General features: G+C 44.8%; 1 protein-coding gene across 2 annotated transcripts in view; it reads left to right on the forward strand.

The window, feature by feature from the left end:
* COL5A1 (collagen type V alpha 1 chain) overlaps positions 1-15,813 on the forward strand; it is a 158,797-nt gene that overhangs the window by 35,542 nt on the left and 107,442 nt on the right. For both annotated transcript variants that reach the window (XM_075055860.1, XM_075055862.1), the window contains exons 2-4: positions 1,619-1,786; positions 7,977-8,190; positions 8,836-8,998. In XM_075055860.1, coding sequence (XP_074911961.1) covers positions 1,619-1,786; positions 7,977-8,190; positions 8,836-8,998 — 545 coding nt within the window. The remainder of the gene's footprint in view (positions 1-1,618; positions 1,787-7,976; positions 8,191-8,835; positions 8,999-15,813) is intronic.

Below are 15,813 nucleotides of genomic sequence, written 5' to 3' on the forward strand. Positions count from 1 at the left end.
TGGCTATTTGTGATCATTTGTGAGCTGGTAATAAGCTTTGCACCATTGGCTGCACAGTGTGGCAAGATGCCCTGAGATGCTGATGGAAGCTGGGACAGCCAGCCCAGGGGGTTATCTTGGGTATCATTGCAAACATCAGACTATCTAATGTGTGGCTGTCCTTGAGGATCTGAATAATATCACTCTTTGGGGAAAGTAATAGATCAAGTGGCAAAAGAATACAGCTGTGATATATTGTCCAGGCAAGGCTAAATGAAGCTGTCAGGCAGACATTTGCTTTGAGCACTGCTAGGGGTTTGCCGAGTTGGGTGGTTCGTATTTCTGACAGCACTTTGCTTCAAGTATGGAGTCAAAATTCAAAATAATTTCTTTTAAGCATTTAAAGTCAGAGCTGCTTATTCCATTTCTGGAGATACCATCTCTCCTGACGTGAGCAAGACCAGATTAGGAAGTTAATGAGACGTATTACTTGCATTACTTAATCGATGTTCTAGAGACTTGAACATCTGGAGGTGAACCAGCCCTGACTTGGCTGGCGTGGGGAGCACTGGGTGTCAGACAGGCTGTCTTCATTACCTAGTTTAATGTCTGCAGCAGCAAGAGCCTCAGGATACAAGCCTAATGGGATGTGGTCGAGGAGGGCTGTTGAGGAAAGGAGCCTTTTGCTCCATGTCATTAGTCAAAATGCCCGTGCAGCTTTTTCCTCTCCTGTGAATATGTGTGTTTTGTTGGCTGTCCGGCTGCGTGCTTGTATGCACTGGTTGTTGAGCAGAAATCCCAGTGTCGTGGTGGGGAATACCTGGCAGAGAGGGGGAATTATTTGATGGGACTTGCCTGGGCTTGGGCTGAGTTACAGAGGGAGCACTTGGCTCTCTGCAGGGGAGTTGTTGCATCCCTGCCCCGTGTCGCCTTGCGTCACCCTGGGCAGGGTTAGATGCCGTGCACAAATCCTGCCAGGGTCTGGGCGAGCCTGCGGGCAGCGTCACCAACCCACGAGCACCAAAGCACTACGCCAGGGTGCTGCTCTGCCCGAACTTGTTTATAACCCGAGGCATGGCTGTGGGTTTACCTGTTATCCCGGCTAGTGTGAATTTATGTGCGGTTGTTTTGTAGGGGGGGGTGTAATCCTTCGGGGAAGCTTGCTCAGGTATTTGCTTCAAAATAACTTTTTGGATCAACCAACTTAAGAAAAAAGAATGGGAATGTTTGCATCGGTGCGATGGCAACTTCTTGATTTAAAGCCTTTCTCTCAGATCATGAATTTCCTGTCTAATGCTTAATCTTCAGGATGTACTTGAATGATGGAGATTGGGTGAAGACATCCAGAAAATATAACTACCGTAGCTAATAACATAGTGTATTCTCCCTTCCTCCCTAGTGCAGACAGCTGATCAACTGTTCCTCTCTGCATTGAATTAGTGTCTTTGACCAGCAGTACGGCGTCCCAGCTTTGAAGCTGGTATTAACATTGTACTTGCAGATGTATTGAAAACATATTTCATCTGTTTTTAAAATTGTGATGATTGATTTGTGTGATGCAGGCTAATACTGATTTGGAAATGAGCAAGTGCCAGTCCTGTTGCCTGCTAATTCTTGTTTTCTCCTTTTCTTTTTACAGCTGAACCTGCAGACCTCTTGAAGGTACTAGATTTTCATAATTTACCTGATGGTATAACAAAAACAACAGGGTTTTGCACAAGCAGAAGATCTTCGAAAGAAGCAGACGTTGCTTATAGAGTAACAAAAGATGCTCAGCTTAGTGCACCGACAAAGCAGCTGTATCCTGGTGAGTCTGCAGCTTTTTATTTGTCATATGGAAATACCTGCTCCTTTTCTCAGGTTCCACAGGCGCATATAGGGCACTGCGTAATTCCTTTGCTTTCCAAGTGCGTTTGCATGCTCCCTTGGCAGGGAGTGGTTCTGTTGTTTCAGGGGGCTGCAAACTTTCAACCATCAAATAACGTTGCAGTAAGTTGTTCTTTTATCACTGCATTTGCACATGGTGGCGGGTTTCACTGCAGAAGATGCGGCCAATGCCTACATCTGTTCCCTCCTGTACTAGAAAGTTTCTACTGTCTCATTATCACACAGTGACATCCAGCTGGGGAGAGAGACTTGGAAGATGCAAAGGAAAGCAGACCGTGTTTTGTTCTGTGTTTGTGGAGTGCCAAGCACAGTAGGGTTTTCTTCTGTGGCTGTGGTGTCTCTCATAACACAAATAATCACCATATAAAGATAATACACTGCCCCACAAGAACAGATGTCCCAAGAAAAGTTGTTTGAAGAAATCGGAGGTTCATTAGAGAGAGCCAACAAGATGCAGGAGTTCACAAAGTCCTTGAAGAGCATATGGGCTACTGACTGTTTTATTTGTCACTGAGAATGCACTGGAGTTTAATTTTTCAGGCCAAGGGACAATCACTACAGTAGAGTAAAATGTACTTGTAAAAAGGCTGGACACATTATGGACCCAAACTACTCGCTGCCCGAGAGCTTTGGTCTTGAACATGTAGTCACTGTCAGAAGTCTTCCTTCCAAAGCCATATGGGAGCACTGCCGTATCCCTGTTTTACATGGAGTGCTGGGAGTAGGCATGGTAGGACTTTGTAGGTTTGGTGAGAAAATTTCCTTTGCCGAGGAAGGTTTAGCAATGAGGCGGAAAGACGTTGCGTGTAACTCATCTGTGAAGCAGTGTATGACTTAAGCAAAGCAGACAGCCACATTCTCCTTTGGTGTTTGTAAGAATTAATAACACAAAATGCATTAGCTAAATCGGAGGTAATGTGGCATGCCACTACCAATGTTTTTTAATTAACATACTGTATCTATCAGACCCAGCCTGTCAATGGCCTAAATGAGGACTCTGAGGCTGGACTGCTGATGTGCTTGCATCCTCCAGTCCTGTATTTCCTTCATTGCATGTGTTATCACTAAGGTTATTTTCAGACTTCATTATTATCCTGCTATGACACTAAGCAGGTAAATTATATTTAAGCTGTGGTGAGCAGGAGCATACCCTGTGTCTTGCATACAAACTGAGAGCTTGACGTGAAGGTGAGAGCAGCTGTGGGTGGGTAGTCCTCCATGGTCAACCCTTAGTGAAGGAGCTTAAAGCCTGTTTTCTTGCCTGCAGAAGTGCAGAACAGACCCTGTATTTGTTTTTATTGCTGCCCATGGCAGGGCAGTCCCTTCTGACTGTAGGTAATATTGTTGTCTGCCCAACTGCACTCCTCTCCCAAGTTGTGCCTTCGTGTCCCAGAGGATTGTGCCTGTGGATGTGGGGAATGTTCATCCCAGGGACAGGCAGCGAGGGCCCTGCAGTGGCCCCTGAGTCCACCTGTCTGTCCCAAGGCAAGATCGGCTGAACCTAATCAGTGTGGGTTTAACTGCTTTCAGTTACTCTCTTTCCATGTATCTGAAATGACTTGAAGTTTTGGCCCAGCTGGTATTGTCAAGCTCAGAAGTGCTTGAAGGAAATGGTTCCAGTTTAGAATATACAACTGCAGTGGATTTGAGAGCTTTCCAGTAGTTGCTACAGCTACTGTGAAATCTTGCCTGATCGTCTTTGTGGTATGGAAACCAGCAAACAATAGTGACCATGAGATATAAAAGCAAGAATGGAGTAATCTGGCTAATTAACGTAGCAAGGAGACTGGATGACACAGCTTATGACAAAGGTTAACACAACAAGACGGCATGCAGGACTGAATCGTGGTCACAGGAGAGAACTCAGCCTTGTAGGATATTTTCTTGCTTTTGTCCCACCTTACTACTTGTATGTCCTCATTGAGTTCTTGGTTTGCATCTACCATCTTCCTTGGGTGAGAAGATGTGGATGGTGTTTCCTTGGTGTCATCAAGCAACTTTTCAATCATTTCATCATCTGGACAACCATGGGGTGATTGAAGCAGCTCTGTCCCTCTCTGGAGACTTCCCAAGTCGTTGAGTCTGCTGCTTGCTAAGGAAAGAGGAAGGGAAGAGCAAAGTAAAGAACCCCCAGTGTTTTCCATCAGATCCACAGATGTTTCCTCAGTACATCTTCGTAACTAGATGTGACTTCAGCTCACACCACCAAATGAATGAGAGAGGAGATAAAGATAACAAAGTAATTGCAGTGCAATGTACCAGGGGAAATGTGGTTTTAGTGATTTCATGTTAACAGGCGGGTGGGATGTAGCATAACTTTCCCTCTCTGCTATAGAGCACCCTAGGCAAATGTACACCGCACATAATATTTTGTGCTAATTAGAAGTTGGTGCTTTTCTAAGATGGTAATTTTATGGGCTTTGCATTCTGCTTCCACAGCCACAGCCAGCAAAGCAAGATATATATATATAAATATATATAAAAGTTTGTCTGGTTTTTTTTTCAAGCCCACAAGAGTGAGAAAATCTGCTGAGATGCTGTTTGTCCTTGCTCCCTAAATAAGTTCTGCTTCCCAGCAAAAACCGTGCTTTTCCAGCAGAGGCAAGAAAGGCAAAGTTTTCAGTGGCAGCCAGCAAAATGTCATTTGCATTCTTCTAGCAAACTCTGTATTCTCCACACTGCTTGTGGGTGTCTGCATATATATATTTAAGAGCTCAAAAATCTCTATTATAGCTTGAAGAGTCATCTCGGAGGAAAACAAGCCATTCTAAAATTGAGAGTCTTCTCAGATGAAGAAAAAGGCCAGAAGTTGGTGACACCATTGAAGAGCTGTTTTCCTTTGAAAAGTGGCTCTGGAAATGACACCATCTCACACAGCAGATCTGCTTTGTGTTTGTGTCAGGAACTGGATCAGCTCATTGTTTTTGCTGACTTTTTTTTTTCCTCCCTTAAGCAGCTAAAGCTTTCCTGTCCTTCCCACATCGGCAGCAGGGCTCTTTATTTTAGGCTGTGTTTGGATACACCTGCAGGATCTGGGCTAGGAAGGAGCTCCCAGCTGTCCCTATTTTGAAGACCATGAGATTGTACAAAAGATTTAATCCCTGGTCATGGCGCTGAGGAAAGCAGAAACTCAGCCTGACTGTAGTGGTTTGCGTATTGGGGCATACCACAGATGCAATTTGCTCAAGTGAAGCTAACGGTGTCGGCATGCTGTGTGGGACGGAGGGATCTGTGCCCACCCTGGACCTCCTCAGCTCTTTCCGTGGCCCCGTCTGCACAATTTGGGGTCTTAAATCCTTCGCCGCCTTGCGGGAGGTCGCACGTAGTGAATTTGAAAGGATTTGGCCATGGGGTAACAGGGTGATGCTGAGCCAAATTCAGCATCGGTGCGGGGCCGTTAAGTGAAGAGATGGATGTGCAGCATCTCTCAGCATGAGCTCATTTGGTGTGAATTGAATATAAGGGCTTAATCCCAAACCCGTTGTTGGGGGGGTGTCTCCATTGTCTTTAAGGGGATTTGGGTCAATTTCTGTGTGCTTCATATTTATTATGATGTATTTATTAGTATTGCTGTCTGTATGGATGCATTTTCATACATCATTCAATAGCATGGGTCATTTCTAGCTATGACAGTGAAGGCATTGTTATTTTGCCAGGACAGCAGAGCAGTAACAGAGTAATGTCAGCTATAATTCATCCATTATGGTTATTTGGGTTGAGAAACTCACATCACCATGGAGACATTTTAATAATAATGAAAAAAAAATTAAAAGCAGCTTTTTAATGAGTTGGCAGCTTGTCCAAGTTGAAAGGTACTGTATTGTGGATTCATAATGAAATTTTGGACATGAACTATTTTACATAAAAGGCCCAAAACTGTAGCCTGTAATTGGAACCAGGAAGGCGTATGGTCTTGATTCAGCTCTACAGGAGGATTTGTATAGAGCAGGAGAGAGATAAAGCTCAGTGCATCCTATGGGAGGCACAATAATCAGATGCCTGCATTTGCCAAATATCTGGGTCTGTGTCCTGGGGGGAAATCAGGCTGTAATTATGGCATTTAATTACTGACTGCAAGTCCTCTATTCAGAATACTGCTTTATGCTTCTTCCCAAATGTTATTTAACTAAGGTGAGGGATATTAACGTGGTACAAACAGTGTGTGTCTCTGTAGGTATCCTCAGATATCCCCCTCGGTGTCCTCTCTTTGTACAAGCTGTTTGTAGCAGTGCTGGTTTTTGACGCAGCCCAGCCTGCTCGTGCATCCTCCACCCCACGGTATAGCCCTGTGCTGGGCAGCTAGATGTGTTTAAAATGCTGGTTTGTTAATAAAAGTTAAAGCAACTCCCAGGCAGAAGAGGAGAGGGTGAGCTCATGGCCTCTTTGTGTTTGAACTTGCTAGCTCTGCTGTGGTTTGGAAGAATTCCCCGCTCCCATGTTCCTGGTCCCCTCCCTGGGTCAAAATCCCTTATGCAGCCCTGGGACACCATCTAAGAAAAGGGTGAAGGAAATCTCTTTGAAGCTTATGGGCACCGCGCTTGGACATTTTTTTTGTGGTTTATATGGCTATGCATCTGCAGTTTAAAAACGATCCATTGTGTCGTTCCCTGCATGCCACCGGCTGCCACACATGTCGATAGTCCCAGCACACACACGGCAGTGCCCACGGCAGGGCTGCCCCACTTTACTCTGCCCTGCCGTGGTTTAAGATTTCTCAAGCAGATACCCAGCAGTACAATGCCATCCTTGTTTCTGAAAGCCTGGACCTTAAAGGAAAGATACCCCGCCAGTCTCGCGCTGCTGAAATGCAGCATCTGAGGAGGTTATGCCCTGTAGGTACCCTCTGTTTCCATAGGTCTCACCTCCAATAATAATTTCATCCAGAAAGCTCCTTTACTAATGCTTCTGGTCTTTTTTTAAGATGTCCTGTTTGGGATGTGTGTCCAGGCTTTTCAGTTTGGACTTATCTTTCCAGTCTGAATGGCAGAGAAAACCCAAATGGAGGAGTTGTATCCTGCACAGGGTGTGACTTGATGCCCATATTGACTTGGAACCTGAAATGTGTTTGTCTGGTGTGCAGGGGATTGACCTTTCCCCTGCGCAGAGCTTTGCCTCCGTACTGACAGTACCTGCTCCATACTTTAATGGCTTTAATCCTCCAAACCTTGCAAAAGTTGCCTGAGATCGGACAGTGTTGCTTTCCTGAGTGGAGGAGAAGTTAGGAAACTTGTTAGATGCTTTTTAATAGGCAGACAAATTAGCATCTCCTACTGATTGCCAGATTTATTTCTGTTTTCCGATTTTTTTTGTCTGCACCAACCCTGAAAGCCAAAGCCACAGAATGCTCTGTTCTTGTCTGGAATAGACAAAGCCTGATGCAACTTCCCTACTCCCTTAAATAAAACCCTTCAATATTGTGCGTGTGCCTGACTGGCATGGGATTCTTGATTTCCTCTGTGCCTCTGACATCTTAAGTTAATTTGGGGACCTCATGATATATGAAACAAAGTTTTTTTGCCTTGTCTCCTAAAAAGCTCTAGAGCACACTAAAGAAGGGTTAGGTGCAAATAATACAGATTTAAACCAACAACTTTCTTTTTTAAAAGAAAAAAAACCACTTCTGTTTCCCAAGCACTATGGTCTCATCCCAAAACAGTAGACTCCTTGCCTTCCTTTGCTTGCAAGTTCAAATGTGGGATGGCTTTTGGCTCTGTGACAGATTGCAATAAGGGGTGGCAAAAGGCTTTCTGATCATAAATGAACGATCCTGAGAGATGCTCAGTTCTGTGCTTAGGTTTTTAATGTGCCATTAGAGAAGGTAGCCCTTGGGGGACGCTGCCTGGGACACTGCTCTACACTGGCTTTGCTGGTGCAATCTACTTTGGGTTGCAGCTCATCCCAACCCTGTATTGCAATAGGCTTTGGGGGAAAGCCAGATCTTCACCTGGCAACTAAGATGCTGCCTTATATAAATATTTGGGGTTGCTGATGTGCACACATCTGGAGGGATAAACCAGAGGTCTCCCCATGGGTTACTAGACAACAGGACTGTTTCTGTAGGGATTAATTTTCAAGGAAACCTGACTAACCTCTTTGCTTTTCCACTCCAGCTTCCCCATTCCCAGAGGACTTCTCCATTCTAACCACTGTAAAAGCGAAGAAAGGAGGTCAGTCCTTCTTGATCTCAATTTACAATGAGCAAGGGATCCAGCAAATTGGTGTGGAGATGGGTAGATCTCCTGTATTCCTGTATGAAGACCATACAGGAAAGCCAGGCCCAGAAGACTATCCTCTCTTTAGAGGCATTAACCTAGCAGATGGCAAGTAAGTGAAATTTTGTGCACAAAGGAAAAAACAGTACATTGTTTATATCATACCAGCATGTTGAACATCATGTAAAATAGGAGTCACGTATATATAAATGTATATACACACCTTTGACTACTGCCAAGTGTCCCATTCTTGAATTTTGCCCTTTGGTGACTAAATACTGTATATGTAAAAAGTGTGAATCACATACCAGTCAGTGCAAATTGTCTGACGCTTATGGGGATAGGAACACTGGTGACTTTTGCTGCAAAGGGCCTTGAGAAATCGGTTTGTCTTGCAAAATCCACAACAAGTCTTTTGCAGGACATAAGGAGGGTGGAAGAGGGGGATAGCCAGGAAATTATTGGTGTGGTTCTTTTTTTTTTTTTTCCCTCTGCCTCTTGTTGAAGCCAGAACTGGCACGCCTACCTGTTTTGGAGGGATGAGAAATGAATGGCATCATCTGTCAACACAAGCTTTCTATTTCAAATGAAAACTTTAGGGTCTGCCCAAGGATGATTTTCATGTGTTTGCAGATGATGGCTGGTGTGAAGGTTTGCAGAACATCAGTTTATGAAAGCTGCATTGTTATACAATCATTAGCTTGTTCTTGAAAGCCCAAGGCTCTGTTTAACACATTTGTGGACTGTGTTCTTCTAGGTGGCACAGAGTAGCTATCAGTGTGCAGAAGAAAAATGTCACCTTGATTTTGGACTGTAAAAAGAAGATAACCAAGTTCTTGGACCGAAGTGACCATCCCATCATCGACGTCAATGGCATCATTGTATTTGGAACAAGGATACTGGATGAGGAAGTCTTTGAGGTAAGTCATGACAATGAACAGCTCTGGAGATGTTCCACAGAGCCGATGAGCTGGGTTCCTGTTGATGAGGTATTTACAGCTCTTTTTTGAAACTTGTATGGGATTTTTGTGTAATAGAACACTGTTGTATGTAACAATTTTTTTCTAAGTTTTTGTTTTAACTAGGTAAATGCTTTCTGTAGTAACAAAAGCAGTGGACCAGATGACCTGTTGGAGTGAGCTCCTCTGGTTCTCTGGTTTCATGCCCTTGCTGGGGTTCTCGACCAGCCCCTGCGCTGGGATTTTGTAGGTCTGTAGCTCTTGTGCTCTTGGCTCATTTAGCATGGGAAGGGCTCACAAGGTTTTCATTCATCCCTGTGTTATGATTTAAATAAAGTTGTAGGGGCAGTAAATGAATGCTGAGGAGAGCAGCTCCCTTGCAACTCACATTTCACTGTGGGGCTATAGGAATTTGCTCTTTTCCCATGCATTGGCCATTGATTCTTGGTTTCTTGCACCATGACATAAGGGGACTCTCCTCGACAGCTTGTTTGGCAGCCCTGTCACCTCCCACACAGCAACTGCTTTTAAAAAGCAAACCCAAATCGTGATGGGTGGAATGTTCCCATGTGCAACTTTGATTTAAGCAGAGAGATGGAGGGAGGATTATTTATAGACAAGGTACATATGGTAGAAGTTCTTCCCATAGTTCAGCAGCTAGTTTAATATATGCATTTCACTAGCAATCTCAACTTTTGTGGACTGCTGCACTTCTGAGGCTTTCATGTGTATGAGAGTCTTGTCCCTGATAGTTCTTGCAAGCTAGAATTGCTTCCCTGAAATCAGTACCAGTGCAATGGTGTGTAAACTAAGATCTATTGATCTCTATCTCACTTTCATTGCATTTATGTGGAGGAATAGCTGTATCTCATGGGCCTCCCCAACCCAGCAAAGTGATGGGGAACATCTCCTATAGGTGGATAATTAGAGCTGTAGTGAAGCCAGCTCTTGTCTGCATGTTGCTGTCACTCGGAAGGAAAGTTCCAGTCTGTTTAACATTACCAACATCTGGGAGCTGGTCTGCTGTAAACAGAGCAGGAATGCATGGACTAGATGTTGCTGCCAAAATCCCAGTTACAGAGTTAGAGCTGAATCTCTAAATTGTATTAAATTAACAGACGTTCCCTGGGAAGTTTAACAATTAAAATGGAAAGTAAAAGCTGGGTTTAATGGGCACTGGAGTGTCTTTCGCAAGTGTTGGACGTTCTGCCAAAAATTTAAGCAGTCGCCCTGGATGCCGTATTTTAAATGCAATTGTTATATGAAGTGGTGAGCTTTTCTGGGGAGCCACTGGACCCAGGGATCTAGTAGAACCACTTAAATAACTTGGTATCACATCCAAACTGGATAAGAAACTTGCACTTTAGACTATTTCACTTTGCAAAGTAACACAGTCTCCCGCACTGCCCCTGAAGCTTGAGATGTTCCCACATGGCTTTTAGTGCTCGCCTGGATTTAGGACTGCTGATTCCTCTGTCAGGCAAGGGTGGCCACAGTTCCCTTGCTGAAAAGAACTTATCTAGGGGTACAAGCTCAGCGGGCTTGTGAAAACTCCTTCATCTTGGGAGGTGGGGTAAAATGGAGCAAGCATTCTCCTCCACTGGAGCTCATTTTCTGTTCTGGGTGCAAGATGCAGCTACAAGATCATTGCAGGCAATTACTGAGAACTGGATGATTAGCAAGTATTTTTTTTTCCTCTGTCTTATAACCTATGTACTGATATTATACAGCATGTTATAAAAACTTTCTAGTTCTGGTATTTGTCCTTTTTTCTTTTGTCATCCTCATCAAACAAAGAGGGTTTTCAGCATATCCACACACACACTAATCAAGATACCAGCAGCTTTAAACTGAATGTAATTAATAGGTTTCATGAAGGCAGCGGACTATAACCTACTTTCCTTCATATCTCAGCAACTTAATTTCCGTTGGCTTCTCCTTTCTTCTTTCTGCAAGCCTAAGCAGAAACTGTGTAGGGAAACTGTGGCTCAGAACAATAGGAAATGGGTATAAACTGTTAAAGTTGTGTATTCCTGGAGAGCTGATAATTTCTGGACTGAATGCAGGATGATGAGATGAAGCTGCTGCTGTCCTGTAAGCAACTGCTCTGCAAACCTCTTCCCCAGTGTTTTCTGCACCCGTGGAATTGCCTGGCTCTTAGATGTTTGTCGCTTTTGCTGGAAATTAAAATAACCCAGTTAGCTGGGAGTGGGATGGAAGGCAGTGTTGGGAAGGGCTGAGATGGGTTGTGTCTCATTACGAGTCAGCAAGAGCTGTATGTAGTGGGAATTCATTTTCTCCTTGTCGGGACTGAAATAAAATAAAACACCAAACACGTTTTGTTTTGAAAGTTGTTATTATTTAAGCTCCAGGTCTAGCTGGGGTCGCAAGCAGAGCAGCTCTGCTGTATTTGTCGATCGAGCGCCCAGATGGGCAGAAAAGGCCTGGCAGGAAAGGTTAGAGGAGTTTCAAAATATTTCTCTAGCACAACATTCTTCCAGTGGAAAAACGACTTCCTCTCATTAAAATTCAATTAGTTTGGAGGCTGTGTGGATCTCTCTGTATGGCAGGGGGAATGCTGGGTAGGTTTGAAAAGGGGCCAAGCCTGGAGCCTAGGTTGTACAAGTTAAGTTTTGTGCTGAGCTGTTGTTCAAAACAGAAGTTTACAAATGTCAGGACAGGCTCTCGCGCCGGGCTTGGGAAGCAGCGGCTGGTTTCAAGCTGTGACTGAGAGGATGCTGTTGTGAGACAGCAAAGGGCTTTTTGCAGCGAGAGAGGAAAAGAGAAAAGAAATAGCCCAGGGTGCAAGATAAACACTTTTTCTCTGCTTGCAGGCTGTAGTAAGCAGTGTTCCTGTGGCTACAGCAGCACTGGAAGGAAGTCAGAAGACATGTGAATTCATCTCATTTTTAGAGGGATTAACTGTCTCTTTTGATGTGCTTTTTTAAAACATACATTAGAAACCAAGTCCTAGCACAGCCTAATGGTTAGGCATAGGAATAGAGAGAGGCTGAAGTTTGGGAAAGTCCCTTTCCCAGAAAGCAAAGCATCTTCTGCCCCAAGACCCAGGGAGACTTGCCAAAACATCCCGGCGATGTGATGGCCCCGCTCCTGCCTCTGCAGCGATGAACGGCAGGAGCTGTCTGTTCAGTGCTGCGATCTACGGTGAGAGTCGCCTTTTTGTGCAGGATCCCATCGGTTCTTGGGTGGGTAACAAGAAACTGGAAGGGTGAGCCCATCTCTGCTGGCAGCAGCGTGTTGATCCCAGGGCTGATCCCTGGTAGCCTGTGCTGGTGCAAGAGCTGAAAATAAGTTGAGCGCTCGTCAGGGCAATGCTTTGCTCGTTTAAGGGTTTACTTGGCTGTTCTAGGTACGCTTCTGCTGCGTATTGTACCCATGAGCCGTGGGCTATTTGGGTGCTTTGTGGGCTTTCATCGGAGATTGTCCTTGGAAGATGCTTATGCCAAGGGTTTTCTGCTCCACGTACAACTCCTCGCTGGGTTCAGGGGACAGCCTCTGCCTCCCTGGGGCTTGCTCCTTCCATCAGGGTGAGCAGTTGGCCTCAAATACGGTCTTTCTCCCATCCCAACCAAAGCGTGGCAAGGCTTTGACATGCTTAGCCAAAACGGCGTGCGGCTCGCTCAGTCCATTTGACCACCGTGTCCTGGGACCTTGCGGATGGCACTTCCCCGTGCGTTGGCTTTTCCAGCCTGTTTGCCGTGGTGGTCCGGTGGTAAAGCAGTTCAGCTGGCTCTGGGCTGAAGGAGTCATTCTGGTTTAGCAGATGTGGGTTGAAATAAAGTTCAGGTCCTGGCTCAGGAAGGTCACGGGTGCTGCGTTTCAGTCCCAGAAGTGGCTGTGTTACAGCAGTGAACAGAGAAATCCCATAACCCGCAGCTGGAGGAGCTTTATGAACGGAAAGTGCTGCTCAACGTGGCAGGTGAGTGTTACTGTCTCTGGGCTGGATGAGGTGAACGTAACCCCTTTGCAGTGGTGTTTTGAAGCATCTCCTGTAATCCCAGAGAAGTTTGGCTTTGCAATAGCGTGTGGCCCAGCCCTGTTTTACTGCTTTGCGTTACTCTGTAGACCAGCACTTACAGCGATGGGCTGATGAACAATATGAAATTCATTCAGACCTTGCCAAAGTCCCAGATAGTGACGTGTTTCATATTTCTGCTGGATAATCCCATTTTGTCTTCTGATCTGTCAGGAAGAGACTACTGTGTGAGGCTGCTGTGCTGATAAAAGTGCTGTACAGCACCTGGCTGGCAGAGCTGGCACCATTAAAATTATGGTGTGGACATCGGTAAAAAAACCGAGTAGGTTTTGGTGAAACTGCTGAGAGTACCCTAGTAACAAGTGAGTACATTTGATGTAAATTATTTTTGGTTCGTCTGTTTAAAATTTTGCAGGATTGTCCTACAAGGTAACTGGTGTTCTGACCCTCTGGAAAGAGCGTTGTTTTGCGGTAGTGTCTGGTATTGGTGTAGATGAAATTAGATTTCCCACAAGTGGAAAATCTCAGTGCATGTGTATATTGCTTTTTGAGGCTTGTATCTTTTACTGTTGGCTCCTCTGGAGACAAGAGGAGCTTATTTTGTCCAGCTGAGTACCATAACTGTGTCTCATTGGTCTAGTTGGTACTGTAAAACCAGGTGGTTTCCTCTGATCCTGCCAAACAAGGTGCAAAGTGAGAGGGCCTTGGACACCTGCAGACACTGTTCTGCCAATGCAGTGAAACGGTGAGGGGCTGACAAAGTATGTGTTACTGCCTTATGCCAAAGCTTGTCCTGGGTTGAGATATGGTGCGCTGCTGGGGTTTGGATGATGCTGAAAAGATGGTGCTTTTTATTTTCTTTCCTCCTTTGTGTGTTTTTGAAGACCACTGGTGAAATCAAGACATCAGCAATGGAGGGAAAGCAATTTGTGCTGGGGTGAGCCAGAAAGCCCAGGCAAGATGCCAGAGGTGCTCTTAGGGCTGTTGAATGTTTCAAGGCACAACAAGACAAAGCAGGATAGACGCTTCAATGCTCTTAGCTGAGACATTGGGGCCGTTCAGGTGCTGTGTTGCTCTTAGGTTGAAATGCCAACTCTCTTTTCATCTTCTGCCTTGTTTACACTTAAAAAAACAATTATCGCTGTGGTTGATAATCCCAGATTTCATTTCAGTATTGTCAGGGTTTTCTCCCTCCCTTCCCGTGCTCTTGGCTGTAGCATTTCCAGCTCTGGAAAGTGTTTTTATTTTTAAAGTTTCTGCATGTTATTCTTCCAAGATGCCTCTAAGGTTATAAGATTGGATCAATAGCTTTTGCTTTAGCAAAAGGTGTACAAACGAAAATAGGTTCCTATACGTGTAAGTGCACCTTAAAGTATTTTTTTTTGTTTGAGGATGGAGAGGTTTTTTTGCAGGCAGATCTGCTGTTAACGTGTCAAATAGCTACCCTCCTGGAATAGTACGTAAAAACTATGCTGCTAGTATAACGGCTTTTGGGGAAAGCCAGATTAGTGGTGATGGCAAAATTTCCAGACTTTCTCTGCTCATGGGGACAAATGTACTGCGGGAGCCTCAGGTCTGAGTCGGTGCCTGATTTGCTTCTAGACCCAAGCTTGCCTGGGCATGGCTGTCTTTGCTGTTCCTGTTTGCAGGAGGGTCTTGTGCACATGTAAACAGCGGTGGCAAGGTATGGAGCACGCAGGAACAATTATTTTTTGTTTACAGGAGAAGCAGCGAGGTCCCCAATATCTTCAAACCAGCATCACCATAGTGGCTCCACTGACCTCAGTGAGGCTTCTCATGAGCGCAGCGCCGAACCCATCGTGTTCTGCAAGATCTGGGCTTAGCCCAGAAGGGCAGGAAGGAGCTGGGCAGAGCACATGCTTGTTAAGTTTTTGTTAACCTTCAAAAAGCTTTTTTTTTTTATTTAGTTAGGGTTTTTTACTAACCTGAATTTCTCTGTCAAGATGTGCCACAGATACATGCTCCGGTGTATTTTTCCCTACCTCGGCAGACTGCTGAAAGAAGCTAATTTACAGTTCTGGCTGCCTGCTTTCCTGGCCCTGCCAAATCTGATTTCACCTCTTTTGCTGTAGAGCCTTTCAGGGAGTGCAAAGAGTCGATGTTTTACACCACCGGCATATACCGTGGTGTGAGATGATGGAAAATAAAATGTTCTGAGCCAGCATTAGGGTTCTTTATTGAAGATGTCTGTAGCTTTCCCCAGTCTCCTAATAATTCTCTATTTAGTTGCTGGTTTTCTCGTCATTTCTTCTGCTTTTGTTTTTTCAAAGGGATCTTCTTTCGTGAAATGGTGCACTTGAGACATATGGATTAAATCACAGAACTAGGCTCTTCCAGAAGAGCAATGCAGCCTAGAAAATGTCTACAATTATTGAAGATTATGCCTCTGGATGGGTTTGCAGTTAATGGTGAGATTTTTGTACCGGAGTCCAAGCGATGCAGTCAGTCTAATCAAAACCCAAACGTGATATTGGGCTCCAGTTGGCAAGGTCTCACACACAGCATCGTCTTACACAGGTGCCCAGGGACGTCATCTGGTTTTATCAGTGTGTCTGTACCGAGGGAGGGGCAGGACCAGATCCAGAATAAGAATTGCAAAACAGCTTGTAAAAGTTTAGTCTGTGTTTCAGGTGGTTTCATTTCAACCCTAAACTGACACCATTTCATCTGACCTCTATCTGTCAGGTGCCAGCAAGGAAAGTGAGGGTTTGGGTGGAAACATCAGATCAATTGTTTGCATACACTTTGCTGAAACTCT

The sequence above is a fragment of the Buteo buteo genome, chromosome 23 (assembly GCF_964188355.1).
Source record: "Buteo buteo chromosome 23, bButBut1.hap1.1, whole genome shotgun sequence".
NCBI lineage: Eukaryota > Metazoa > Chordata > Aves > Accipitriformes > Accipitridae > Buteo > Buteo buteo.